The 27,895-nt window shown below is 36.9% G+C and overlaps 4 protein-coding genes across 9 annotated transcripts; 1 reads left to right on the forward strand and 3 right to left on the reverse strand.

The window, feature by feature from the left end:
- Positions 1-2,112: 2,112 nt before the first annotated feature.
- LOC130500006 (uncharacterized) lies at positions 2,113-2,907 on the reverse strand. The gene has a single exon (XM_056994694.1). The coding sequence runs from the start codon at positions 2,905-2,907 to the stop codon at positions 2,113-2,115; it is 795 nt and encodes a 264-aa protein (XP_056850674.1).
- Positions 2,908-5,712: 2,805 nt separating this feature from the next.
- Positions 5,713-12,243, forward strand: LOC108827966 (DNA ligase 4). The gene is made up of 26 exons (XM_018601497.2): positions 5,713-6,220; positions 6,298-6,389; positions 6,461-6,546; positions 6,605-6,741; positions 6,981-7,055; positions 7,133-7,224; positions 7,361-7,432; positions 7,536-7,615; positions 7,703-7,740; positions 7,833-7,839; positions 7,936-8,091; positions 8,194-8,269; positions 8,397-8,521; positions 8,618-8,711; positions 8,892-8,975; positions 9,078-9,173; positions 9,275-9,323; positions 9,416-9,503; positions 9,619-9,819; positions 9,940-10,065; positions 10,143-10,242; positions 10,342-10,447; positions 10,534-10,664; positions 10,769-10,930; positions 11,019-11,177; positions 11,262-12,243. Exons 1-26 carry the CDS (start codon positions 5,885-5,887, stop codon positions 12,049-12,051), a joined length of 3,558 nt encoding a protein of 1,185 aa, XP_018456999.2. The 5' UTR covers positions 5,713-5,884; the 3' UTR covers positions 12,052-12,243.
- Positions 12,244-12,717: 474 nt separating this feature from the next.
- Positions 12,718-18,842, reverse strand: LOC108827967 (transcription factor bHLH35). Of its 6 annotated transcripts, none has more exons than XM_056995416.1 (6): positions 16,536-16,678; positions 15,418-15,571; positions 15,146-15,308; positions 14,831-15,052; positions 14,561-14,731; positions 12,718-13,049 (listed from the first exon to the last, which is right to left on the reverse strand). In XM_056995416.1, exons 2-6 carry the CDS (start codon positions 15,495-15,497, stop codon positions 12,945-12,947), a joined length of 741 nt encoding a protein of 246 aa, XP_056851396.1. In that variant the 5' UTR covers positions 15,498-15,571; positions 16,536-16,678; the 3' UTR covers positions 12,718-12,944. The 6 variants fall into 6 exon arrangements, with proteins under 6 accessions (XP_056851396.1, XP_056851397.1, XP_056851393.1 ...); XM_056995417.1 differs by having other exon boundaries at positions 15,418-15,564; positions 16,536-16,673; XM_056995413.1 differs by lacking the exons at positions 12,718-13,049; positions 14,561-14,731; positions 14,831-15,052; positions 15,146-15,308 and adding exons at positions 17,139-17,551; positions 18,276-18,423; positions 18,530-18,842 and having other exon boundaries at positions 15,426-15,564; positions 16,536-17,031.
- A 3,329-nt stretch (positions 18,843-22,171) lies between these two features.
- Positions 22,172-26,734, reverse strand: LOC108828031 (protein SMAX1-LIKE 5). Its single transcript, XM_018601575.2, has 4 exons — positions 26,366-26,734; positions 24,914-26,232; positions 23,776-23,995; positions 22,172-23,675 (listed from the first exon to the last, which is right to left on the reverse strand). The coding sequence occupies exons 1-4, from the start codon at positions 26,465-26,467 to the stop codon at positions 22,302-22,304; spliced, it is 3,015 nt and encodes a 1,004-aa protein (XP_018457077.2). The 5' UTR covers positions 26,468-26,734; the 3' UTR covers positions 22,172-22,301.
- Positions 26,735-27,895: the final 1,161 nt, after the last annotated feature.

Consider the following 27,895-nt stretch of genomic DNA (forward strand, 5'->3'; position numbering starts at 1 on the left):
GGATGCTTGCTTTTAGGATGTGAGTCGAGTATTGCTTCATGAAGGCATTACTTAACTGGTCGAAACTGTCTATCGAATTTGGTTCAAGACCAGAGAACCATTTGAGGGCTGTTCCAACCAGATTTTCGGCGAATGTTCTGCAATAACCTGCATCACATTCTTCTTTCGTGAAGTGAGCCTTCACGATAGCTAGCCGGAAGGCTCTTAGGTAGGCCTTCGGGTCCAATGTCCCGTTGTATTCGGGGATCTTAATTTTTCGGGTATCTCTTACGTAAGAGCTGGCAATTCTGTCAGTGAATGGACTTCCACAGGTATCCTCAATCAAGCTCTCGATTTTGGGAGTTGAGCTCGTTGCCTTGTGGACTTGAGCTCCCAATTTTTGGAGAGCTGCGTGAGTTCGCTCCATATATCTGCGAATAGCCTCAGGTCCCTCTAAAGGAAGGACAGTCGGGTCATCATTAGGTACCTGACGGACAGGTCCCTGATGAAATCGTGTTCGATCATTCTCCCAGTCGCTTGGTGGGCTGTCTTACCCACCGGCCCTTGGGTTATTTTGACGAGTCGGGTTTGTGTGGCGAGCTGAAGGATCAGCATCCGTCCTTTCATCTGGGTTCGTGTTTAGGTTTCTGGCCTGAAACGCCGGAGCTGATGTTCTGCCCCCGGACGGATTGGATACTCCTTCTCCCAACCTAATGCTAGGTGGTGGAGGAGGTAAGCGAGCACTTCGACCAGTAACCTGATCGGATAAAAAGCTAGTTGATGCTAGGTTGCTTCCCATAGCGCTGGTGAGGGGTGGACTAAACACAGGCGATGTCCTATCACGAGGCGTTTGGAAAGCAGGTCCCTGTTCTCTTGAACCAGTGTTATCGAGAGAAAAGTCTAGATGTCCTCGAGGGAACGAGGGGTCAGTTATTCGATCCCGGAAGGTAACTCCCGAGCTCTGACGTTGCGGTGGTTGGGTTGTTGCGGTTAGAGATCTAGTGACCTCTTCGAATCGTTGCTGCCGAGCGGCTAGCTGTTGCATTGTACGCTCACGTTCTTGAGCTTTTTCTACCAGCTGCATCATCATGCGACGGATCTCAGAGAGCTAAGCCTCCGTCTGGTTCGGAGCAGGTTGGTGCTGAGGGGTAACGAGGGCTGGGAGCCCTGGATCGATCCCACTGGAGGTTCTCGTGTTGGCTGCTCCAGCACTGTTCATCGAGATACTGTTCATCGAGATACTGTTCATCCGAGTACTGTTCATCGGAGTACTGTTCATCGAGATACTGTTCATCCGAGTACTGTTCATCCGAGTACTGTTTATCGGGATACTGTTCATCGGGATACTGTTCATCGAGATACTGTTCATCGAGATACTGTTCACCGAGATACTGTTCATCGAGATACTGTTCATCGAGATACTGTTCTTCCAGTACTGTTCATCCGAGTACTGTTCATCGGGATACTGTTCATCGGTTAGATGAATTTGTTGTCTGGTCGATTGGATTCATCCTTAAGTTGGAGTAAGGGATTCCATTGTTTCTTCCCCTCAGACGGCGCCAATTGTGAGGGATTAAACTCACCACCTGGACTTTAGATCAGGTTTAAAGTTTAGGATAGGTTAGGGAAAGATAACGCGGGCTGAATCCCGTAATAACTTGTTGAATGAACTTTGATTTGTATTGATGATTTTGATAAAGAGTGATTACAAAGAGTGATCCTTTATGATTACAAAGATAATAAGAATGTGATGTGAATGAGAATGTTTTCAGAGTATCGAGTGAAATATGGATCGAATATATCTTCTTTCTTGACTTGCTTTCTCTTTAAATAGCCTCAGGTCCCGTCGGTTGCTACCAACAGGTTCCCGAGATCCTCTCCGTGATTTGAGGGATTTGTAACATCTTCTCTTTGACCGGGTCCTGCGCCTATTTACTTGTCCACGAGCTACCTCTTTGACCGGGTCCTGCGCCTGTTTACTTGTCAACGAGCTGCCTCTTTTCCTTGACCTCTCTGATGAACATCTCCAGCTCACAGCCTCCGGATCTGACTTAGCTGTTTTTGAAGATTGAATTCATGATGGGCCTTTCACGGCCTGTTATCATTTCTTATTGTCTATCACTAGCTAGGGGGTCATATTTGGGCCCAACAGTAACCTCCTCCGTTCTGTTGATAACCTGTGCGACCACGTCCTCTTCCACGGTATCCATACCGTCCGCTTCTGCCTCTTCCTCTAGACGAGTCATATCCGCCTTGGTATGGTTGTGTTTGACCTTGTGAGTCTGAATTAGCGTACATGAGCTTGTTCTGACTTTGATCCTCCTGTTTCTCTTCATCTTCTTCTGCAATCCTCTCCTCGTATGCTTTCAACCTTCCTACTATGTCCTCGAAGCTTGTTGTGGTGATATCAAGATTCTGTTCCAAAGCAGCCGTCATGTGTATATACTTCTTTCTAGGCAAGCTATACAGAAGCTTCTCCACCATCTTTGACTCTTCAATAGTCTCTCCCAAAGATGCACACTTTGCAGTCAACTCTGTTATACGATTAACGAAGCTATCAATAGTTTCGCTTTCTTTCATCTTGATCCTGTTCAAATCTGCTTTTAACGTCATCAGACGTGCCTTCCTTACACGATCTGCTCCCATGTATCTCATCTTTATTGCCTCCCAAATTTCTTTAGCAGCTTTGAGCTTACCAACTTGGAGTGTCATCGCTTCAGGTATTGATTGGAAAAGAAGTGCTCTTGCCATGATATTCTTATCTCCTTCTTCTCCAGGTTCAATAGCCTCCCAAACCTTGTGAACCTCAAGTGCCGCATGCATTCTTATTGTCCACACGGTATAGTTTGTCTCATTGAGTAGTGGGCAACGTATAGACGATGGACCTCCATTCTTCGCAACGTTGCTAGCTGCAACAATTTCTCCCATGATCTCTTAGATTCAATATGATGCTCTGATACCAATTATTGAATCAAACTCTTAATAAAACCTTTATTAATCTCTCACAAACTCTTAACACAATGCTTTAGAAAAATAACTCAAAAACTAAAGCTCTCAAACTCTCTAAGGATTTGCTACACATTAGCATCCTTTATATAGATCTCACAATTATCCTAAACTCATTAGGAAACACATCTTTGTAGATAACTCCAAACAATATATATTCTCCTATTCCTAAGCTCATTAGGAATATGATAGCTTGAACTCAGAGCTATCTCAAGTTTGAATCAACAATTGTTCTTAGCAATATCAAGCTGTATTGCTTGTTATTCATGATCAAGATTTCTAAGCATTACTAAATTTTCATCATCTGAAAAGGATGATGATTGGGAAGCATCATGAAAATCTGTTGGAGAATTATAATTAAAAGTTTAAAGAGAAAGATTTATGTGATAATAGTGATGTATTTTTGGAATGCTACAACTAACATGTGTAGTAGTATTTATAGCAAATAAAAACATCACAACCAATATATTTTCAAATTTTTGTCATGTAAACTGATAAACGTGAGAATCTTGAAATCTCTTTGTCATTGAATTGTCTCAAAATGAAATGGAAAACTTTGTTTTCTTTATTGAATTGTCAAATTTGTCATGAAAATCTTTTATTACTTTATCATTGAATTGTCAAAAGTTATCATAAGAGTTTATGAACGTAAAAAATCTTGAAATCACTTTGTCATTGAATGTCCAAAAATGTAATGAGAATCTTAAAATATTTTTCTTGTTGAAATATAAGAAGTTGTCATAATTGTTTTTGAATCACTTTATCATTGACTTGTCAAAAATTGTCATGAGAACCTTTGAACCACTTTGCCATTGAATTGTCATAGCAAATTGATTAAAGTGAGAATTTTGAATAGCATTGAATTTTCCAAACTAGTCATAGTGGATTGATAAATATGAGAATCTTAGGCTTACTTTTTATTTTATCATAAAGTCATTTCATAATAACTAAAAATATTTTTTACTAACATCTATAAATAACATATGCATCTTTATTTCAATACACAACTCATTCCATAATTTTATGTACATATCTTCACACATTTTCTTAACAATAATGTCTGAACGTTTTTCTCGTTATGCTGATTATCCCAAGGAAGAAGATCAACTTGTATGTCAAGTCTATTTGAAAATTTCTTAAGACCCAATCAAAGGTATTCATCAAACATCTGACCAATTTTGGAATCGTGTATTTGAAATTTTTGAAAAGGGAAAAATATAACATGGAGTGAACATATAAAAAGATTTATCCAAAACAGATTTCAAACTATTGAGAAAGCATCAAGAAAACTACAGGTATGCATCAAATAATGTGAAATAGATGTCCAAGTGGTGCTTCAAATGATAATTTGTAAGTATTACTATAAATTTTTTTAATTATTCAGTTTTTTTAATATTTTCTATTTATTTTCTAAATTTATATGCAGATCAACCGAGCTAAAGAAATGTTAATGGAAGATCCATATTTTAAATATGGTTGGAAATCTGATCATGGAAGTTTGTCAAAAAATTTGAAAATTTTAAAGATAGTTATAATGTTTCTAAAAAAGACGCAATTTTATCCGGTTTCGGGTATACATCTTCAGAGTCTGAAAATTTTACTTTTGACCATATTACACAAATATATCCAGATTTGTTCTCATTATCTATAAAATTTAGAAAAAGAAGATATTAATGGTGGATCTCCATCTCAACGACCAATTTGAATGAAAGAATCTGAACTAAAAAGAAAGAACGATGATCAAACATCTGATGTTATCAAAATTTTGGAAGAAGGAAACCAACAACTCTTGAAACAATTAAAGAAGACAAGTGCACAAAGATACACCACTTAGAAGTGCAAAGTAAAAATTATGTATTGAAGAAATTCAAAGAAGAAAATAAAATGTTATTTCAAAACTTAGATTCTATAAAAGATCCAAATATTGTGCACAAAGATACACCACTTAGAAATGTAAAGTAAAAATTATGTATTGAAGAAGTTCAAAGAAGAAAATAAAATGTTATTTCAAAACTTAAATTCTATAAAAGATTCAAATATTTGAGCATATATTTAAGGAAAAAGAAAGAATTGCTCCTCAGACGCCTTTCCTGATGGGGAGGTGGTGAAATTCACCGTTGCGAGAAGACATCTAGAAGACGGCGAATCCCCCACGCTAGGGAAGTACATCCCACTATGGCGTTGGTCCATTACAGATTGGTGATGAGGTCTTTGATTCTTCTTATTCTTCAGAGTCTCTTTCTTCAGAGTTTCCTTCTTCAAATTCTTCAAATCGCGGTTATGTTTATATTGAGAAAATGATGAATCAACAATTTTCTTCTTCATCGGCTTCATTTGGAGGATTTTTTTAATGATATTGGTGGATTTGAAGATGATCTACCAGAATATTAAATCATAACAAACATGTTATGATAAGTTCGAATATTTTATATTTTTATCATGGATTATGTATTTTTAGTTTAGTAATTATTATGTTGTTTTATTTTCTATTTATTTTTTGTCAACCGTTTTATTTTCTAATTTAATATAAGTTATTAGTGCATTTAAAGTTTCAGCTAATTTAATAATTAATGTTATATATTCAATGATATCTAAAAGTATAAAGTTATAATATATGATTCTATTAAGATAGAAAATGAAAACTTGTAAAAGTGTGATACATATTGGACTAAATTGATCAGTTAATTAAGTTTCAAGGCAAATGTGAAATTTCGACTGAAAGGTAAATAACATCCCTGGGAGAGAAGAACAAGTCGCTGTCGATTAAACCAGTTCATTCCCTTCCGGCCGTGCGACTTTTTTCAAACACAGACTTTCTTCTCCGACAAGCTATTCGCGACGTCGCTTACTGTCTTTCCAACAGTAACCAAAGCCCTTTCCGACCAAAACCCACCCAAAGATGACGGAGGAGATCAAATTCAGCGTCCTAGTGTCCCTCTTCAACTGGATCCAGAAGAGCAAAACCTCATCTCAGAAACGCTCCAAGTTCCGCAAGTTCCTCGACGCCTACTGCAAACCCTCCGACTACTTCTCCGCCGTCCGTCTAATCATCCCTTCTCTCGACCGAGAGCGAGGCAGCTACGGTCTCAAGGAGTCGGTGCTCGCCACGTGTCTCGTCGACGCCCTCGGGATCTCCCGCGACGCTCCCGACGCGGTTCGTCTTCTCAATTGGCGAAAGGGAGGAACCGCTAAGGCTGGAGTCAACGCCGGAAACTTCTCTCTGATTGCTGCTGAGGTTAGTTAGGGTTTTCGTTTGAGATGTTCAAAGGTTTAAAGGTTGAGTCTTTTTTTTTTTTTAATTTGAATAATTAGGTGTTGCAACGTAGGCAAGGGATGGCGTCGGGTGGGTTGAGTGTTAAGGAGTTGAATGATTTGCTTGATCGTTTGGCTTCGAGTGAGAACAGGTGTGTTTTCTTTTTTGTCTCTACTCTTAAGATTAGTTTAATATATTTGATTTGAGTTTATGGTAATGTAGAGGGGAGAAGACTTCTGTTCTTTCCACTCTGATTCAGAAGACGAATGCACAGGAGATGAAGTGGGTTATTAGGATCATTCTTAAAGGTAAATTACTTTTCCTACTTCTGCTTTTGTATCAGCATTGATGGCAAATGTGTTGCAGATTTAAAATTGGGAATGAGCGAGAGGAGCATTTTTCAGGAGTTTCATCCTGATGCTGAGGACTTGTTTAATGTCACTTGTGACTTGAAACTAGTCTGTGAAAAGCTGAGGGATCGCCACCAACGTCACAAGCGACAGGTTAGAGTCAACTGTACATTGAAATGAGCTAGATATTACTTTTTTTTTCCAAACTGATAGACATAGTAATTGAGTGTGGAAATCCATCTTTTTATGATTGTTGTGATATCTTGGTATTGTTCGTTTCCATGTTCTCTGCTTGCACTCCGAGTGAGTCAAAAGTATATGTCTTTCCTCATGTATCTGACTGTTCTTTTTTTTTTTTTTGTGTAATAAAACTGCTGTTTGCTACTCTGTAGGATATAGAAGTTGGAAAAGCCGTACGTCCCCAGTTAGCTATGCGTATCAGTGACGTGAATGCTGCTTGGAAGAAGGTATATTTCATGAGTTACTACTGTATGGGTGTTTTGCATCTTTAACTAATGCATGAGCATCTTTCTTTTCTACATAGCTCCACGGGAAAGATGTAGTTGCTGAGTGCAAATTTGATGGGGATCGCATACAGATACACAAAAATGGGACTGAGATACATTACTTCTCTAGGTTAGTCACTTCTCTTATCGTAGAAAATTTGTATTTTCATATGGACATGGTTCATTTCTATTTTGTGGCCTGGCGTCTGGAAAGCAGTTTTCTCGTCAAATCTTGTTTTTTCTCATTGTTGTTATCTTTGCTGCAGGAACTTCCTTGACCATTCTGAATATGCACATGCCATGTCGGATCTTATCGTACAAAATATAATGGCTGACAAGTAAGATCCAGTTTCTCTTTATTTGTGTTCTGGAAGGTTTTTACAGGTTTGCAGTGTTTTACATATACGATCGTTTTATTTATTTACTTATATTGACATTCAGGTGTATCCTTGATGGTGAAATGTTGGTCTGGGATACATCTCTTAACCGGTTTGCTGAGTTTGGTTCGAATCAGGAAATAGGTTTGGCTATCTACTCATATCCTTATGTTGAATAATTTAGTCTTGCTTGCGGTAGATTTTGATCCTTCATGTCTTCTTGTTTGACAGCAAAAGCAGCAAGGGAGGGTCTCGACAGCCATAGACAGGTACGTATGTGAAGTTCCACTTGTCTGCTTTTATGTTGCAACTTTTTGAAAGATCCTTATAAACTCTAATGTTCTTTTAATTGTTGTTGCAGTTATGTTGTATCCTTACAAGGAGAAGTTAATAATGCCAACGCTCCATAATCTCGTCACTACAGAACCATTTTGGAGATATTATTTTCCTTGACCATGTACTAGATGTTGCCTTTGATGTTCTTTATGTTGGCGATACTAGCGTCATCCACCAGAGTTTAAAAGAACGGCACGAACTCCTGAGGAAAGTGGTTAAGCCCTTAAAAGGCCGGCTTGAAGTTTTAGTGCCTGAAGGTGGTCTCAATGTTCATCGCCCTTCAGGTAAAAGGACTAATAAGATTCCATTTCTATGTGGAATTAACATCTCTAGCTGAATCACAAGTGTGACAGAGTTGTAGCTGATGTGGAACTTGCTTTTTGTAGGGGAACCAAGTTGGTCTATTGTGGTTCATTCTGCAGCTGATGTTGAGCGTTTCTTCAAAGAAACAGTTGAAAATAGGTTCCTTTTTTCTTATTCTAAATCCAGCTACAGTTTCTCTCTCTTAGTATAAAAGACTTTTTACTACGGTTTTTCGTCACAGAGGTTGTGTTTTAGTTTTCAAATCAAGTTACTTCCTTGTTCTCAGGGATGAAGGAGTTGTGCTTAAAGACCTGGGATCGAAATGGGAACCTGGAGATCGTAGTGGCAAGTGGTTGAAGTTGAAGCCTGAATATGTCCGGGCTGGTTCTGATCTAGATGTTCTTATAATAGGTGTGCACTCGATATGTTTTCTACTTTTCTTTTCGTTTAAAATTTGGTCTTCTTTTCCCATTGGATCTTATGGGAGATTTGTTACATCATTAACAGGAGGATACTATGGCTCTGGCCGTCATGGAGGAGAGGTAGCACAGTTTCTTGTTGCATTGGCTGACCGAGCAGACGCAAATGTGTATCCCAGGCGGTAAGAATTTATATTGTTTCATATATACTCACAGAAGAAATCATATTATCAATAGTAGAAACTATTAAAAAACTCTAGAGAACATGGGCCAATAAACTGTTAGTTGCTTCTTGTCATAAAAAAACTGTTAGTTGTTTGCCAAGACAGCTATCAATAATAAGACAATTCTTCTTTTGGCAGATTTTTGTCGTTTTGTAGAGTTGGCACAGGACTTTCTGATGAAGAGCTTCACACTGTTGTAAGCAAACTCAAGCCTTATTTCAGGTGAGAGACTAAATCGTTTACTGGTATTTTCTATCTCATTTAAAAACTATATAAGGCTTCTTGGTGTGGTTATCAATCAGCTATTTTATTTGTGTGTTTCAGAAAAAATGAACACCCAAAGAAGGCTCCACCAAGCTTTTATCAGGTCACAAATCACTCAAAAGAGAGACCGGATGTTTGGATTGAAAGCCCGGAAAAGTTAGTTTTCTCTCTCTCATTTAAGCCAATTTTGCTTCTACTGAAGCAGAAGAATCCATACTTAAGACAATTGGTTGAAAATTTTGAACTCTTTGTTGCAGATCAATAATACTATCAATCACTAGTGACATCAGGACAATAAGGTCTGAGGTATGTCCTTAATATGTGAGGATGTGAAGATTTGTCAGTAACCTTTATGATGTTTATGATGTATTCCATGTAAATAATCTGTTTCTTTTCAGGTATTTGTCGCACCTTACAGCCTGAGGTTTCCTCGTATTGATAAAGTAAGATACGACAAGCCTTGGCATGAATGTCTCGATGTGCAAGGTGAGTAAAAGAACCAAAGAAACTGTTTAAAAGTTTTCATATTCATTAGAACTGAAAGAAAAAAGGAACTGTTTGCTTCCGCTTTATAAGAGTCACACTGATGTTGAGTTTGCAGCTTTTGTGGAATTGGTGAACTCGAGTAACGGCACCACACAGAAACAGAAGGAATCCGAAAACACTCGGGAGAATCCAAAAGCCATTAAAACCTCCAAGAGAGGAGAGAAAAAGAATGTTTCTCTTGTCCCATCTCAGTTTATTCAAACTGATGTATCGGATATCAAGGGCAAGACCTCAATCTTCTCCAATATGATATTTTGTATCCTTTCACATCTTTTTATTTTACTGATTGCATTTTTTTCTCTGGTTATATTTAAGACCCATTTTTACATGATCACACCATTTGCTTCTCTTTATTTCCTTGACGAATCTATAACAGATTTTGCTAACCTGCCTCGGTCCCATTCTCTCGATACATTCACCAAAATGGTGGTTGAGAATGGAGGGAAGTTCTCGATGAACTTAAACAATTCAGTGACTCATTGCATTGCAGCGGAAAGCAGTGGTAATGTCACTTTCATACTCTCATACTTTTTGTATAAAGATGATTTACATGTTAGACAAATGAGGGTACTATTACAGGAATAAAGTATCAAGCAGCAAAACGTCAAAGAGATGTCATCCACTTTTCATGGGTCTTAGATTGTTGTTCACGAAATCATCTGCTTCCTTTGCAGCCAAAGTGAGAGAGAGTCCTACCAACATTTCCTTGTCGTATCAAACCCCTTTTGGGTTCCTTGTGCTTTAATATCTCTGTCTAATGATAAGGCCACTTTTGAAGGTACTTCCTCCACCTCACTGATGCTTCAAGAAGAAAGTTACAGGATGAAATTGACGAATTTTCGGATTCTTATTTCTTTGATTTAGACCTTGAAGGTCTCAAACAGGTATGTATGTCCAACTATCCATAATTGTATATATGGTATTACTGACTAAAAAACCATTTCTTGCTATCCCATTTCTTCCTTTACAGGTCTTGAGCAATGCCAAGCAATCGGAAGACTTAAAATCCATTGAACACTACAAGAAGAAGTTATGTCCGGAGAAAAGATGGTCCTGCTTCATCGGTTGCTGCATTTATTTTCACCTCTATAGTCAAACATCGTAAGGCCATTCTTTGTAGTTATTCATACGTTGTTTTAAACATGTTACCTACCTAAAGCAATACTCATCATCATCAATGTGTCGTTTTTTTTTTGTATTTGAAGGAGCACTGAAGAGGAAGACCTGTTGGTAATCATGGCTAAGAGATTAGCGCTTGAAGTCTTAATGGGTGGTGGTAAAGTTAGCAATAATCTTGCTCATGCGTCACACTTTGTAGTCCTTGCTTTAGCAGAAGACCCTTTGGATTTTACTTCAGTTTCAGATAGGTATTCCAAATTTTTCTACTATTGAGTTTAGGACCACATTATAATGCAGGATTAAGACACTGAGTTCTCTGGTCTCTCTCTTCAATAGTTTCAGCGAGAAGGAGAAACGTCTTTTGCTGAAGAGAAGGCTGCATGTTGTTAGCTCGAACTGGTTAGAGGAAAGCTTGCAAAGAGAGCAAAAAATAAGCGAAGAGGTGTACACTCTGAGGCCTAAGTATATGGAAGAGTCTGATACTGAAGAATCAGAGTGAGTCAACACTTTTTTTTTATGTGTTCTTCTTATCTACAAATGAAATACAGTTCCCAATAATTTGATCTCTGTTTGCTTCAGTAAATCTGAACATGATACAACTGAAGTAGCTTCCGGTGGTAGTGCTCAAACCGAAGAGCCGGCTTCCTCGAAACTGGCAGTTACTAGTTCAAGAGGACGGTCAAACACTCGAGCTGGTAATAAAAGGGGAAGGTCTTCTGCAAACTCAGTGAAACGAGTACAGAGACGCAGAGGCAAGCAGCCTTCTAGGATAGGCGGAGGAAGTGAAACAGAGGATAGTGATGATGCTTCGGAAGAAAAGGCTTCAACAAGACTCGGTGATATAGCAGAAGATTCTGATGATGCTCAAAGAAACTCTAGGAGACGAAGATCTGCAAAGAGAGGAAAGTCTCGTGTGGCACAAACCCAAAGAGTACAGAGACCAAGAAGAGGCAAGAAGCCTTTGAAGATAGGAGGAGATGACTCTGAGGAAAATGATTCTGCGGAGGAGGAAAACAAGGAAGAAACAGGAGAGCCTGACAACACAGTATTAGCAGTTGAAGAGGCCTCCTCACAAGATTCTAGAAATGCCAAGACCGAGATGGATAGGGAAGAGAAGGTACAGATCCATGAGGATCCAGTACAAGCTATGTTGATGGACATGATCCCAAGCCTCAGTCTGAAAAACATGACTGGCGAAACGAGCAAGGCTAATGTTTGTGGTGAGAGTGAGACTTCAGAGAAAAGAAAACTTGACGGCGAGACTGATAATACTTGTGTGAACGCAGAGGCAGATGAAGTTCCTCCTCCCGTGAAGAAAAAGAAAGTTAGCTACCGCGATGTTGCCGGAGAACTGCTCAAAGACTGGTAAAACCGCTGCAGTTTCAGACAGGAAGCTCCCTTTTTTCATTTGTGTTATGTAAATATGTTTGTTGCGACCATAGTTGTTCTTGGCGTTGATCATATCAAATATTTTTCGTTTCAACCATTTTTGTTAGTTTTTTCACCTTTTTTAATCTTGTGGATCTACCATTGTTTTACTATAAAATTGTTGTTTTACGTACTTGTCACTCAAAACTTCTGTTGAAACTTGAAACTTTATCCCCACCAAAATATAGCACCTAAATAATTACCATATCTGTTAAATAGCTTGTTATCTTGGCTTCAAACAAAAATGTGTGCCCTGTTCGTTTGCTGAACTCAGCGTCAATGACAAACTATCAAAAAAATATAAAAAATCTCATGTGACAGGTCAGCTTTAAATCAAAATTCTGAATTTGAAGATGCAAAAACTAAACGTTAGCGGCACGTAATTCATGTGCGTGTGCCGCTGAAATTGACTGCGGCGATAAAATGGTTAAAAGGCCACGACGACAATCATATAACAATGATGCATCACTATTTCTCTCTCATGCTTATTGTCGCTGCCAATAGATGCTGAGGAACGAACTAGCAGAAATTATGTTGACAAAGAGTAAAACCAGTTGTTGGTCTACTCTTCATTCAACTTACTTTTGCCATCTGTCTTGATGGAAAATAAGAAGCAAATCTCCTTTTCTTTCTTTTCTGTTTTATTTAAGGATAAACATACCATTCCCACACACCCAAAAGTAAAAGAAAACACAATGCGTACGATTATTGTTATAGACACTATATAAACGCACAAGAAGTCTTCGTGATGAACCAACAAAACGAAAATGGAAAGATAACATATTATTTATTTCTATAGAGAGAGAGACGCCAAAAAATATTTTTAAAAAATGATTAGTAAAGAGAGTCGATGCTCAAAGTGGGGCTTTGAGTTTCATTATAAGCTCCTATTCCTGTTTCTATTTTTAACCTCACCACCTCTTGTTCTTCTTCATCCGCCTGTTCCATTTAAGAAAAAAATTGCATTATTAATAAAGACATGACTCATGTCACATGAGCCAAATTGAAAACTCAAACGAATACTCACCAAACAAGAGACAGATGCCATTACGATTAAAGCAACCAAATATCTTATTTTATTAGCACTTGTGATCATAATCTTATCTCTAAGATCCAATCAATTATTAACTCTTTATTTCTCTGATGTATTTGATAGAATCAGCGAATCAGCTATAATCCTTTTAGTAAACATCTGGCAGAATTAACTAACATTTTATATCCCATTGTTATTTAATTCGAGCGGTTGAGCAATATTAATTACAAAGCAATCAGATTCTGCTTACCGCAGAGATAATGTTATTTTCTTTTTTTAATAGCACAGTGGACCAAATTCCAATAAATGTGGGACCAAAGATTAATTTTTAATAATACCAAAACAAAAACCAATAAATGTTTGGTCGTGGCTTGAAGCTCCCGATATGGAAGTTAGGAATATGAAATTTACGTTAGAAATCAGAACTATTTATTCCTATTTATTTACCACCGAAAGAGAATAAACCAATAAGCTATAAAAATTGTTTCCAATAGCATTTGCAGTTGACGATTTCAATAGTGGAACTTTTCTTTTAAGGATTTCAATAGTGGAATTAAGAATAAACTGTTAAGATTTTTTTTGTCAACTTCGAATACAAAAAAAAAACTTCGAATGGGTTCCTAACTTCCTTATCGGGAGCTTCCAGGCTTCCAGCATCGACCAAACATTTATTGGGTTTTGATTTTAGAATTTGTAAAAAAAATAATTCCTTTTTCAAACAAAAAAGTTCAATACTCTATCAAGCAATTTACTCCATGACCAAAAACTTACACAATAGGACACAGTTACGTACAAGTACGAGACGACCAAATCCAAAATTTAGACGAAGCTGATTATTTTCTCTTTAATTTAATGATTACTTTACTCTGATAAGATCTTGCTTTAAATCAACCAGAAAGGTCCATGTCGTCTAAACCAATATCAAATGATTCAAATCAAGACATCTTGCATTTTGAAAAAGTATTTATATTTAATTTTTCAGGTAACCAAATAAAGTAATAACACAATGGCTCATTGCCAGCGTCACCAATAAGGCAACAAGACATTTAGTGTTTATATTAATTTGGCACGAGCAGAGAACCACATAAAATCCTTCAAAAAAAAATCAGACGAGATTGCAAAATCGAGTATAAAAATTGACTCACGGTTTAGCCAAATTGGGGATTTAATTTAACAAAAAAAAAATATTTCCACTTTGGTTAATTTTAAATCTAAAAGAAACTGATATTGTGCGATTTACATAATTAGCATTAGACTTTAAGGAAAGTTAACTAAAGTATAACATATATATATATATGTGAATCTTTCCTTTTACTTTTTCTTGGAAAGTTTACTGTCCATTTCTTGACTAATTTTAATCATTACTACTTGATAGTAATTAACTAATTACAAAATGGAGAGAGAGTGAGATGCTGACCTCAATAAAGACAGTGTTGAAGATCATGCCAGAGAAAGAGTTGAGATTGGAAGTGAGGATTTTGAGATTTAATGACTCAAAGACTTCACACAGTTTCACCATTGTGTCTGGCCTCTTATTACATGTTACATTCACCACCACCGTCCTCTCTCCCATGTATGTTACCTTCAACTTCAATCACCCAAAACAAAACCACAACTTTTGATGAAAATTATCTCTTTGGTTTAATAAATGATTCAAGGTGTTAAAGTAGGAAGAACAGAAACTTACTTCGAGAACTTCGATGAGAGAACGCGAAGAACCAGAATCGAGCTGCTTCATCTTCTTGGATGTGACAGGAACCAGCAGATCACGATCAAAATCTTTACTGAAGCTCGGGCTAGTCTTTGGTGTAGATTCAAGTTCTCTGATCTCAGCTTCGAGCTTCGACTCTTCATATTGCAACCCTTGTATGTAACTAATAGCATCTTTAATTATTGATGCTTTATCCATCTACCAAAAGAAAAAGAAAAACAGAGACCATAATAAGCTTGGATCTTGGAACTAGAAGACAACGATTTAGATGGAAGCTTTTTTAAAACAAACCTTAGTGATATTGGGGACAACTGATCGAAGAGCAAATAGTCTCTGGTTAAGCTTCTGTCTTCTGTTTCTTTCCGACACAATATTCTTAGAAGCTGGAGACGAAGCCGCGCCGTCCGGCGAACTAGAATCATACGACCCAGAAATCGCTTCCTCCAAAGGCCAGCTTCAGAGAAAGAAAAGACGAATATCAGAATCTCAAGTGTTTCCGGGAAAGTGGACAAAGAACAAGAGCGAGAGGGAGAGAGACACAAAAATGAAAAAGAAGAAAGAACCTGTCATATTCGAAGTCTTCGTTTTGGAGGAAGGAGTTTGTTTCCCAGTAGTTGTTGAACTCTTGGTCGATGTTTTCCATTTTCCGACAGAGTTCTTTTTCTAATCAATGATCGTTTATGTGGTGTCTCTTGTCTCTCTCTCTCGACCTGTGAGCTTTATATAGAGAAGGGCGGTGTTAAAACTAGAATGAGACAGACCAAACTCTCGGGAGACAACAACGTAAATTTGCAGTTAATATACACACACCAGCGTTGTAATGTATCCTACTAAAACAAAAGAAGGGTTTGACAATGGCAATTATTAGTAGTAAACAGTAATTGGTCAATAAAAGATTTAAAGTGTTTTCTAACTGAAATAAAAACCACAAATAAAGACTAGGAACATAGAAGTATGTACGTTGATAATTATTCGACACGAGGTCTTTATTCATCAGTCTTAACTATTCTGTACCTGTTTGTCAATATCTACAGTGTGAGCACTAAAGAAATGTTCCAACTTAATAATATTTAAAATAATAACTTTTTATATAAAAGTCATGACCAAAAAGGAAAAGGATAGGAGAAGACAAAAACATAAACTAATTATAAGACAAGGTGGCAAAAAATGACAAAGATAGCGAAACAAGCATATAGCAAAAAGAAAAATAAGGACAATCAAAATATGTATAACAATACCCAACAGAGTCAATCATGTGACGTTAATTAGCTAATAAATAATTTAAAAATTCAAATAATTTTATTAAATGTTCAAATAATTTAATTTAAAATTCAAATAATTGTACATAATTAACGAGATAGATTATAATAGTCAAAGAGATCACACCGAGACAACAACGAAAGAGACATTTCCAAAGAATCTTAAAACGAAATTCGGTGTTTCAGTTCACATATGTTTCAGCACGAGTGGTCCTAACGAACAATGATTCCAATACTCAATAGGGCCTTACTTTGTGACCATCTGAAAAACGTTTTAACGACCAACAACAGACACATAAGTATCAAGTGCAATGCATGACGTTAGGTATGACCAGAAGCCAAAAAGCAGCATAGTGTCTCAGAAATTTCTTACACAGAACATCAAAAGGATGGGCAATCATGAAAGAATGAAATTAGTATACCTTATTTGTCTTGGTCACTTCAGAAACGTCTTGGTCACTTCAGAAACGAGTAAGAGGAAGCTTCCCATAAAACTTGTTCGTCTATCTTGCTCAAGTCTCCATCGTCTAGACGTTTCCACGTCTTGATACGTTGAACTCCTGTCCACGTGTCTCTTCCTTTCCCGAGCTTAGCCTCTATCAGTCTCCCTCTTCTGTGCCAATTTCGTCTTCCATATGCATGGTATCCAAATCCTCCACCGTAACAGAACCATACCCCTTTTAGATTTCCGCAGAAATCATTGAGATGGTCGTGTCCTATGAACGCGGCTTTTACATTTCCCAGGGACAAAAAGGTATTTAAGACTCCTGATTGCACGATGGAGCATGCCACACCCTCCTGAAACTGGCCTATAAAGGGTGTGTACCACAGATCACGGACTTCTGGGATTGGAATGTGGAAGAAGGCTAGCGCTGGATCAAGGTTACTAGGAACGTTTCCCATGTTCTGGTTAAGACCCTGTTTTGGGTTGAATGAATCTTGATTGACCAATGTGTAATCATGATAAAAGATCTGACTATGTAAATATTTGACCAGATGTAATAAGAAACGGCTAGTCTCTTTACCTGTTTACAAGTATCTTGAAGCCAACTAAGTTGAGAATCCTTGATCCATCCATATGTTCGTCTACCTTGGACCGTTTCTCTATCCCCACTATCAAGAAAGAAGAGGTCAAAGACGGTGCTATTTGACAGAAGAGAACCAGGTGCACCGTGTACTCTAAGGCGGTAATTCCCAAAGCCATCAATTGATCTCAATGCGCCTCTTTCCGAGTCATCTTCGAGCGGTGGATTGATCTGAGAGACAGAAAAATCCATAAGCGAGAGGAAAGTCATCAGCTCCGCACGGTCCATCGTGGATTCCTGATCATGGTTTCCTAAAATGGCAGCCCATGGGATTCCATATTCAATGGCCGGACCAATGGCTTGAAGAAGAGATTCCGCTGCATCAGTAGTGCTTGATCCAAATATATTATCCCCTAATCATCATCAACCACAGGAGGAATCAAACAAAACTTGGAAAATCAGCTCTAATCCTTTCTTTAAAACTGCACATCGATCAAATAGATATTATAACTAAAAGTGGATCAAATGTGTTAGCATTCAAGTTTCTATCATCACTAAATCATACAGCAAAAAACTAATTGTGGATCAAATGTGTTTGCATCATTACTAAATCTTACATCCAAGCCAATTGTGGATTACATGTGTTTGTTCGTTCATTCTAGTTTCATGATCACTAAATTTTATATCAAAGCTATGTGTGGATCACATGTGTTTGCTCATTCAAGTTTTCATCATCACTAAATCTTACATCCAAGCTAATTGTGGATCAAATGTGTTTGCTCATTCAACGTATCATCATCACTAAATCTAAAATTCAAGCTAACTGTGGATCACATGTGTTCCTTCATTTTCAAGTTTCATCATCACTAAACCTTACAGCCAAGCATGGAGGAGCTATCAGTTTCACTAACAGCTTTCACTAGCAATCAAGAAACACTAACACAAGTCTATAAAAGGATATATAACCAAAGTTCTGTGCAACAGTTTCCACATTTGTATACCTCCTTATTACTATATTCGGAGATTTTAAGTAAAGCAAACATGTATTAGCTCAAATCGACACCAAAACTTCTCCCTCGCGCTTTCACAGAGCATAAGAGAATCAATTACGCAGGTAGTTAGTTACACAAGATTTACCAGTAAACGCGATGAGATCGGGTCTCTCAGCTTCAATCATCCTCCGAAGGAACCGAGTGGTATTGAGATCAGAACAGTAACCGTATTCTGCATCCGTCACGTCTCTGCATCGAGTAATGCTCCCCATTCCGAAATGCATATCCGCCACCTGTAGCCATCAGCAATCGTAGTCGATCATTCAAAACCAAATCAAATCAAATCAAACACTAGCGAGTAGCTTATAATATCGCACGAATTTAGAAAGGGAATAAGACCTGGAGGATTTTGAAAGTGCCGTCGTCGCGAAACCGTAGAGGAAGATTCGGAGACCTTTTGAGGCGGATTTGGTTGTGGTCGATGTGTAGTTTGTGCGAGATTAGGGTTTCGATGGAGTAGAGAAGAGATATGATTAGGGTTAAATAGAGGATAGTGAGCTTCCAGTTCCCAGTTACTGTTGCTGGACTCATTCTTTCTTCCTTCTTCTTCGCCACTGTTCGAGAGATCGATGAATCCTACGACTTTCTATAATAGTTTGATTTGATGTTCGTAATCGCGCTCGCAAATAGCGCGTTTTTGGCGGATTCCGAGTCGCGATAAAAGGCGGTTTGAAGCCCATTGGGAGTTTCACTTCACATGATGCCTTTGATATACAATTGGCGAAAAAAATTTTCTTGTAGTCCTAAAAATCAGTTTAAGTGGCCCGTATGTCCCATCTATATGATTCAAATCAGTTTAAACTAAAGAAATTACTGTAAATCTGTTAAATGAAGCAACAGTGTTGGTAAAAATTTATCTAATGTTTTGTATATCTAATTTGATAATCAATTAAAATAATTCATAATTAAGTCCAACAATTAAAATATCTTATATGAATATAATATGTATATGTATAAAAAATGAATCAATAATTCGTTAAGACTTAAATCTCGCATATACCTTGAATAATCCATCCTATATAAAATGTCTAATTACCGTTTACTGATTTCTTTGAACATTGATTTTTTATCTAAATAAGGCGTTTAAGTTTAGGATCGGTTTAAAAAGAAAAGAAAGAGTATATGACCAAAACATTTGTGCTGAGTTCACAGCTGGAATATTACATTCGTCAAAAAGAGAATATTACAAGCTTTTAATACCCACTTTTCTTATTGAAGAAAGGGAATATTACATTCATCAAAAAAAATAAGAAAAAGTTTATTGGGTCTGAAGGGAAAATTTGCGAGTAATGACAAGTAAATATATGAAATACATAATATTTAAAATTCTTTTGTGCATGAAATCAGGGAAACTAATGCAAATAATAATAATATACACAAAATAGGTAGCTTGAACTAATTTAAAAGGGGTTATTGGCAAACCAATTCTCATGAACTTTAGAAAATTTCAGATTTCATTATTATTGGTCATTGATTTCAAAATTTTAATAGAATTCATTGTGATCGATTTAAGAATTTTTGAAATCCATTAAAGTTCTTTGTTATTCATGTGATAAAAACTAGAAAATAAAACTTCTAAAAATCCATGTGATCAAATTACATCTTGTCTTCCTTGCTATGAGGAGGAAGGTCCAAGAAATCTCTCAGAGACAACTGCTTGTTAATATTATTTTCAACATATTTCTTTAGTGGCTGAGTGTATAGCAACATCACATTTCTATTGAATTTTTCCTGACAAAACTCCAGATGTTTAACTGTGATCGGTTCCAACGTTGATAATGTTACTCTTAAACTTGGAGCAACCATCATCAACTTCAAAATAAATAAAACCTCAAGATTTCAATCGAAGATGACACTAGAAGAAGAATTATGAAAACATTTTAAAACAATCAAAACACTATGAGGCAAAGAAAAGATGATAATTTTGAACAAGGAATACACAGAAGAGAAAAGAGATTTAGAAGGAGGATAAGCATATAAGATTTTAAAATTTATGTGGATTGTGAAAATATATATGCCTTGACTTTTAAAATTTATTCGTAACTTTTTTAGATTGGTAAATTAAATTTTCATGAATTTGTATTAATTTTTCTATTATTATTTTTAAGTAAATATATGATTTATATTTTTCTTAATCATTTAGTATGATTATTTGTTTTGCAAAACATGTTATTTGTTAAAATAATAATGATACATATAAAATTATGTTAATATGATAAGATGAAAATTTATCATCAACATTCTTAAAAAAATTGTAGATAAATAGCAGTTTGACTCTCATTGAGCCTTTTCACTTCACATACTGCAACATTAATATAAGCCCATAGAGTTTATAATGGATTCCAAGAGAGAATCATCTATACTATTAAAGTAAAATTTCTATTATAATTATGTCATTGTTTTTTTTGAGCTGTTTACAAAGCCTTGGTACTCTCTTTTTAAAATTATTTTCACCAACTATATATTCAACCAATCAAAATCTACTATTTTTATACCAGTCACATTGCAATCAATGGTTATTTCTCTCGACAAATCACAAAACCAACAAATCCTACACAATGATGAAATGAAGAAATTATCCACACATATATGCAGGTCAAACTCTAGTTATAATTAATTCCAGTTTCCTTGAAATTTGTTTTCCGTTCCAATACTAGTTATACTATATAAATATTATATTATATTTCATGTCAACTGAAATATGATCAGATATTAAAGTTAGCACCTAGATATACTATTCAATTCGGTTTTGGTATATTATATCCAAATACACAACTTATCCAAAAATAACTAAAAATAGTTTTATATATTTTATTTGGGTATTTTGTGTAAATATCCAAAAACTAATATATTTGAATAATAATTTTTAACTTTAAGTATTAATATTATCGTAAGCATTATTATAACTAATATATATGTCCGGAAACTCATTTGGTTCTTGGTGTATGTATGGTTTGGTACAAATTTTTTGGATATAGCAACTTAAGACCAGTTCTAGTATATAAGTCGGGTAATGAGAGTCAGAACCCTGGATTTTGGATCAGTTCCAAATCGGTTTTTGGGGTGAACATTATTAATTAATTACATTAATAACTCAAAATGCTAATAAATGTAATAAAGTAGACCATGGTTTTATTCAAACTTGATTACATATTTTGAATATATATTTGCATATCATTATAAAATATGATTATACATTGCATAATCAAAATTATTTCTGTTAAAATATTAAACAAATAATAATTTGCACAAATATACACAAACAAAAATACAAATTTATATCAAATAGATTTGATTTATTTCAAAAATAATCCGCTCTATCAAAATATAGTATTACATCATTGTCTTTACCCATGAATCAAACTCGTCGTTGGTTTAATATTGAAATCTAGTCCATATAGTTGATCATTTTGCTCCCATAGCATAGTATATTATACAAAGAGTTGCCACGCCCTTCTAGAGTCTACACTCTGTATTGCATCCTCAATTCTATTCAGAGTTATATCACCAACCAATCAGTGTTTGTGAATACCCAAATAATGCAGCCTCGTATCCGGTGGCGGAGGCAGAAAATAGTTTTGTTGGAGAATAGAAACTAAACTAAAATATATAAGTGGGGGCATAATATAGATTAGACATTGAGTTACTCTAATTTGTTTAATCTTGTTGGTTTCATTGCTTCCATCTTGTTGTATGTGGCTCCATCACTGCTCGCATCTCCGTCAAGTTCTTAAGTCTGTGGAAAGATGACAATGTATGTACCATAAAGAATTTGATTGCCATTAGGATTGTTTTATGGGAAATTAGACCTAATAACCAAAAAACTATAACTTACTAAATAACAAAAACCTCATCTTTTCTCCTAATTTCTCTTCGTATCTCGCTCTACTTTCACTCTCATTCTCAGAATCTAATTTCTATTTTTTTTTTATTATTTGGCATATAAGCCCTTGTTTTATCACATTTGATTTGATTGCCAAATTTTAAAACGCATTTATATTACAATCGAAGGAAGAAAAAAACGAGTTACACCAGTCAAACCCCACATTAGTAATGGAAATTTTACATTGAAAACTAAAAAAAGAAACAAAAGGAATTTAAACCAAAGGATCTACTCGAACTTGGAAACTTGGACTTTGTTCGGAAGACATGTACCCATGTACCCACCAACCCCACCACCATATTGTTTGTTGTTGTTGTTGTTGTTGTCAACTATACCCCCAAACACCATCCTAATTACACCCGTATCCTTTTCCCCGCCCTTTTTAACCGTTAGTAACCCCGTTTTGAAAACCTCCTTTAACCAACTCTCAAACGCACCGTTTTTCAAGTTACCGCTGCTGCTAATCTCCTCCACTAACTTCTCCTCCACGCTAAACCTAACCCCACCTCCGTCTCCTTCTTCCGGAAAAACCTCCCTGAAAGCTGCCGTTATCATTGCCTTTTCGATTCCCGGTTGATATGACCGGTTAAGAACAAACCGGTTCTGAATCATGTTTAGAAAAGTGCTTGAGGAGATCTCCGTCTCTTCCTCCCCGGTTAAGTCGCTTGAGATCGGACTTATCTCTCCTTCTATATCTTCTTCAGCTTTTAAGTTCAGGTCGAGGTAAGAGCTGTTGAAACTCGATTGCCTCGAGAACGCTTCCTTCTTGATCTTACCCTCCTTAACCGGTAAATCCGAAACAGGTTTTCTCTTTCTCCCAGCACTCCGTGCCATGACCTCCAAGTTTATTTGCAAAACGGACTCTCTGTTTCTCGCATTATCCTCCTTTGTCAAGATAAAGATGGCTTGGCGGTTGATACCGGTTCGATTCTCTTCAAACCGATGAGCAAGAAGTTTCAAGAAACGTGAATCAGCCAAATCGATGTCTTCGATCAAGAACACAACCTTCTCGCCCTTCTCCAGTCCTCTCACCTTCGACTCGTTGTCATTCTTCTTGAGATCAATATGAACGAGACACTCGAAAGATCCGAAAACAGATTCAGCTACAGTGCGAGCTATGCTCCTCTTCGCGGCTCTGTCGTTGCCCTCTATCATAATCCAGCCGTCTTTCTTGTCCAACACGGAATCCATTAAACACTCAGCAACCAAACGCATTGTCACAGTTTGCCATGGAACGCTCTCCTCCAAAGTTTTGACCAAAGCACTGATCTTCTTTCTCGTCTCGGTTACGGAATCTGATGGAAACAGAGAACGCCCTAAGTCAAGAGTGGTCTTCACATTCTCGTTGTCATCATCAGCTTCAGCTTCGTTGATCGATTCACCCTTCTCATATCCGTTTCCGCCCAAATCAAACTCGATAGTGCAAGAAGTCTGACGTCTGAACTTGGCGATAGAGTTTGTGGCTCGCTGATGATTCGGCATTAACCCGAAGGAATCAATCAGAGATACAGATCTTGACCCCATCAGACTAGAGTGTCTTGTCTGATTGTGTATATGTTCACAAACTCTGTTCCATTTCCTCCTCAGCCCCATTAACTCTTCCTACACATCACCATAACCAAGAATTATATATTTGATTTATTTATTATTTTGGTCATACATCAATGGGGTACGTTTAAATTCGAATACTAGTTGTATCTACCTTGTGTGGAGAGTTGTCACCATCATGAGATTGGAGCCAAGAAGGCAAGAGTTTCTCTTGGTTAGCTTTAAGCGCTTTTGCTTCTCTCTCAAAGCTAGAAACACACTCAGGACAACAGCTTAGCACAGAGCTTATTGTCTCTTCTTCCTCGGCTTTATTGTAACCAGAAAAGGACTTTGTCGCATTAACACTGCTCATGTTCCACGCCTGATCATGTCCACTACAAATTAAACAAAAACGGTCAAGAAAAAGAAATATCAGTGGCATTCTCGCTAACGTCTGAAAACAAAGCACAAAAAAAATAAAAGTAAAAAAGAGATTTTGGATTGTTGTAAAAAGTGTCCTGTAGACAAGAAGACAAAATGTTTCCCTCATATATTATAGGACGGGTCGCTTAGCTATCAGACATAAAAAGAGAACTAGAGACTAATCAACCAAAGTGGTAAAAGGGTAATATCGTCCATACTTTGCTACAAAACAAAAACATACACTTAAAAATCAAAAGTCTCAAGCTTTATGGTTGCAGGAATATTCTCATCTACGATGTTTCGAGATCAATTTGTCTACAAGCAATGATAAAATGAGTTATTTGCATTTTTTCAAATCTAAATAGTATCAAACTCCATCAATATATTAACCGCATATTGGATAATGGTACTACTAGTTGTTCAAAAAAAAAGGATAATGTTACTACTAATATGAATACAAAGTTTAAAATCTACCTACCTTTAGCAAAACTTAGGTGGACTCCTATTATCCTATGAGGGTCCAAGTTAAAAAAAAAAACGTTTAATAAGACTGTACAGTGTGGAAGGACCGGCATGGAGGCATAGACACAGGGTTTAGGCTTCCATGAGACACTGATCTGAGTAAGTCAGAGAACAAAGACAGACTCTAAAGGGACCAGTTTCAAGTAAAAACACAACATTTTTTAAAAGAAATTATCTAACTATTATTTTTGAACTACGACATAAAGATTCGTTTTTTTTTGTGAGTTCAAACATAGGTAGTATACTAGCTAGTGTCACTATCTACGCAAAACCTTTTTTGACCCAACATCACTTTTGTGAAAAAATGACTGAACAGTTTTTAACGTTTTAGAGTAAATAAATGGTAAAAAGTAAGAAAAAGAGTTTACCTTGTCGCATGAAGGCTTAAGCCAAGATTAGCTGACGAAGGGACAGAGACAGGATGAAGAGCCCACAGTGTTTCTAACGAAGGTTGTCGCATTTGACATCTCATGTATGTCTGAAACGAAGCTGTTCCCATTACCCAAACCCTTGTCTTAGAACCATCATCATCAACGTCCTCGTCGTCGTAGTCCGCGATTAGTTTCCCAATCTCTTCAACTAGATGATCCAAAGGACTGTAAGACGGTGGTGATATCTCACCACTGTTGTTGCTGTTCACCTCCCTGATCGTCCACGTTAAGTCACCGGTGAAGATAATTACATTTTTGCCACTGGTCGTGAGAGAAACCACTTTCTTCCTTAACTCGTTTAAGTTCATCTCCACGTCTTCTCTCCTCATGAACTTGGAGGCCATCGGTGAAAACTGAAACTTGACGAGATGGGTCTGCTTTAAATCCCCGAGCTCTCCTCTCTCTAGCCTCCCCATCAGCTCGGAGACGAACACTTCCGTGAACGAGACGGAATCTCCGACTATCACAGGGTTCTTCTTCTTCTTCGTCTTCTTCCTCAGAAGAACGTCAACGACGAGTTTTAAATCGTTTTCTCTCAGGTACTGATGAGGGGAGGAGGAGGAGGAGGAGATGAAAAGTGGGTTTTGGTTAGGAGACTGGTTTGAGAAATGGGTTTGCCATAAACCGACGTTAGGGTTTAGAAAGTTGAAGTCTTTAGGGTTGTTGTGGTAGTGGTGATGAAACCGAGTCATGTTGTTGTTGATGTTTGGTTGCTGGTCGGGGGAGTTTGGAGATGAGAAAACTCCGACGACGGAGCCGCCGGCGTAGAACACGGAGGAGACGGAGCATTCCTCGACGCAGTTTTTCACGGCGGTGCTGTTGAACCCAGCTTCTCTCATGACCCGGCTCACGCTCGGGTCGTCGAGGATGGATATGACCAACTGTTCGAGCTCCACTTTGACGGCGAGCAGCTGCGTCTGCTGCGTTTGCGTTTGGGTTTGTTGTTGTTGTTGTTGTTCGATGCAGTCTCGTCTCTGGTGGGCTTGAGCTCTTTTGAGCGCAGCGACGAGGGCGTTCGCGAGAGAAGGCTGGCCGTGGAACATGGGACCGGGGATAGTGGGAAGCCTGTTGAGGGCAACGTTGAAACAAAGCTCCAGGGCTCGGCATTGAAGAGGATGGTTTTGGTTTTGGTGATGGTGAAGAGAAGGGGCAAACTGGTAATTAGGTGTGAAACCAGGGTGGGATTTAATGCACGCCCTTCTCAAAAGACTTGTCCTTGATGACAATAATGTAGCTGCTACATGGAGAGGAGTGACCTGAGCCCATAAAAAAACAACAAAAACTTTTTTTTAGTAAACATGAAAAGATCCAAACTTTGAATGAAACACAATGAAGTAGAAAGATTTTTTAGAAACAAATTTCAAAAAAGGAAAAAAAAAAATTAGAAACCTGAGCATGGCCTCTTCTCCGAGCTAACGTGAGAGATTGCTTCAAGACAGAAGCAGCCTCTGTAGTGAGTGTCTGTTGAATCGTATAACCACCTGTTCGCATAACTTGTAAACCTAAACCCTAACCCCCACCCCCACCTTTGGTACTGAAAAACAACCACTATCGAAAGCTGTCTGGTGTTTAACTTGAAAACTTCTGCCTCCTCCTCCTTTAACCACACCCCAAATAAGTAATAAGCCACAAGTGAAGGAAACAGAGTAAAAGAAAGAAAGAAAAGGAGCTTCCTTTCTTATGTTTGGTGACTGTAAAGAAAGAGTAAGAGAAATTTGGAGAGAGAGAAGGTTTAAGAGAGTTTTAGTCAGATAAGGAACTTAGACCAAGCTGGTTCCTTTATACTTATTTCATGCTGGGTTTTCTGTTCCTCATATTGAATTATTTTTGAATTTTATTAAAAAGTTTCTTTTGTTTATTTATTTTAAAGGGGTTTTTGATCTCATAATGCTTTTACTTTATGATGGGTTTCTTTTTGGACAAACGAGCAGCTTTTGTATGCTTTTGATTTTTGCATTTCACTCAACTTTTGTCTTCTTTTAATTACAGTGCAGCTTCAGTGTACCATTTTGCTCATCATTTCCTTTAATATATGGTAATTATTAGGGAATAAGAGCATAAAAAGCTGCATGTTCCAATTTAATTTTCACTTCAATATATGCCCACCCTCTGAAATTAGTCGACAGGGAGAAGTATAATTGTTTTTGGTTAAAATAAAATAACAATTGTTGTTTTTGGTTAATAACTTTTGGTGGATTGATCAAACAAATTAAGTAAACTCATTTTGTTTTTTAGTGAAGTATAAACTTGCACTCCTTTTTTTTTTGGTAAACCAACTTCACTTGTAGATATGAAGAACCTCCTTGAAAACGTATTTAAATTCTACAATACATGCTGATTAAACTCCCAACAACAAACTAAATAATAATTAGAAGATGTGTTTAAATTAACGCTGTAAAATATAATATTTATTCCATGGTTATAACAGACGTTGTTAGTCTCTTTTTGCATTGATGTGCGTAGGAGTGCCAACAAAGATCTTCTTGCTCTTTTTATGTATATCTTAGGTTGGTCTAAAAAGGTTATTTGGAGTCTCATTTGTTTAATCTCCAATAAAGATATACTACAGTGATATTTTTTAGTTAAAAATGATTTTTATTGTAATAGTGAAAATCAATTAATTACAAGAAGGACAAAAGAGAGGAATGGGCTCTCTCTCTTTCTATCACGCCAATCCTAGGAGAGAGACAGCATTTCATTCCCGGAATACTGCAAAAGCAACCTTCTGTCTCATCTCTCTCTTTTGTTTATATCATAAACTCTAAAATCATTCATTTATCTATTTATTTCATAAGAGTTGGTGTTAACTCTTAAGTGAAAGGTGTTTTGTATTTTTAGTGTGTACAAATAATTAACCGCATTTTCGTTGGTAACAGAAATTTATTGGTACAAATAATTAACTTTCATTTTAGTTATGCA

The sequence above is a fragment of the Raphanus sativus genome, chromosome 9, assembly GCF_000801105.2.
Source record: "Raphanus sativus cultivar WK10039 chromosome 9, ASM80110v3, whole genome shotgun sequence".
In the NCBI taxonomy this organism is placed as follows: Eukaryota; Viridiplantae; Streptophyta; class Magnoliopsida; order Brassicales; family Brassicaceae; genus Raphanus; species Raphanus sativus.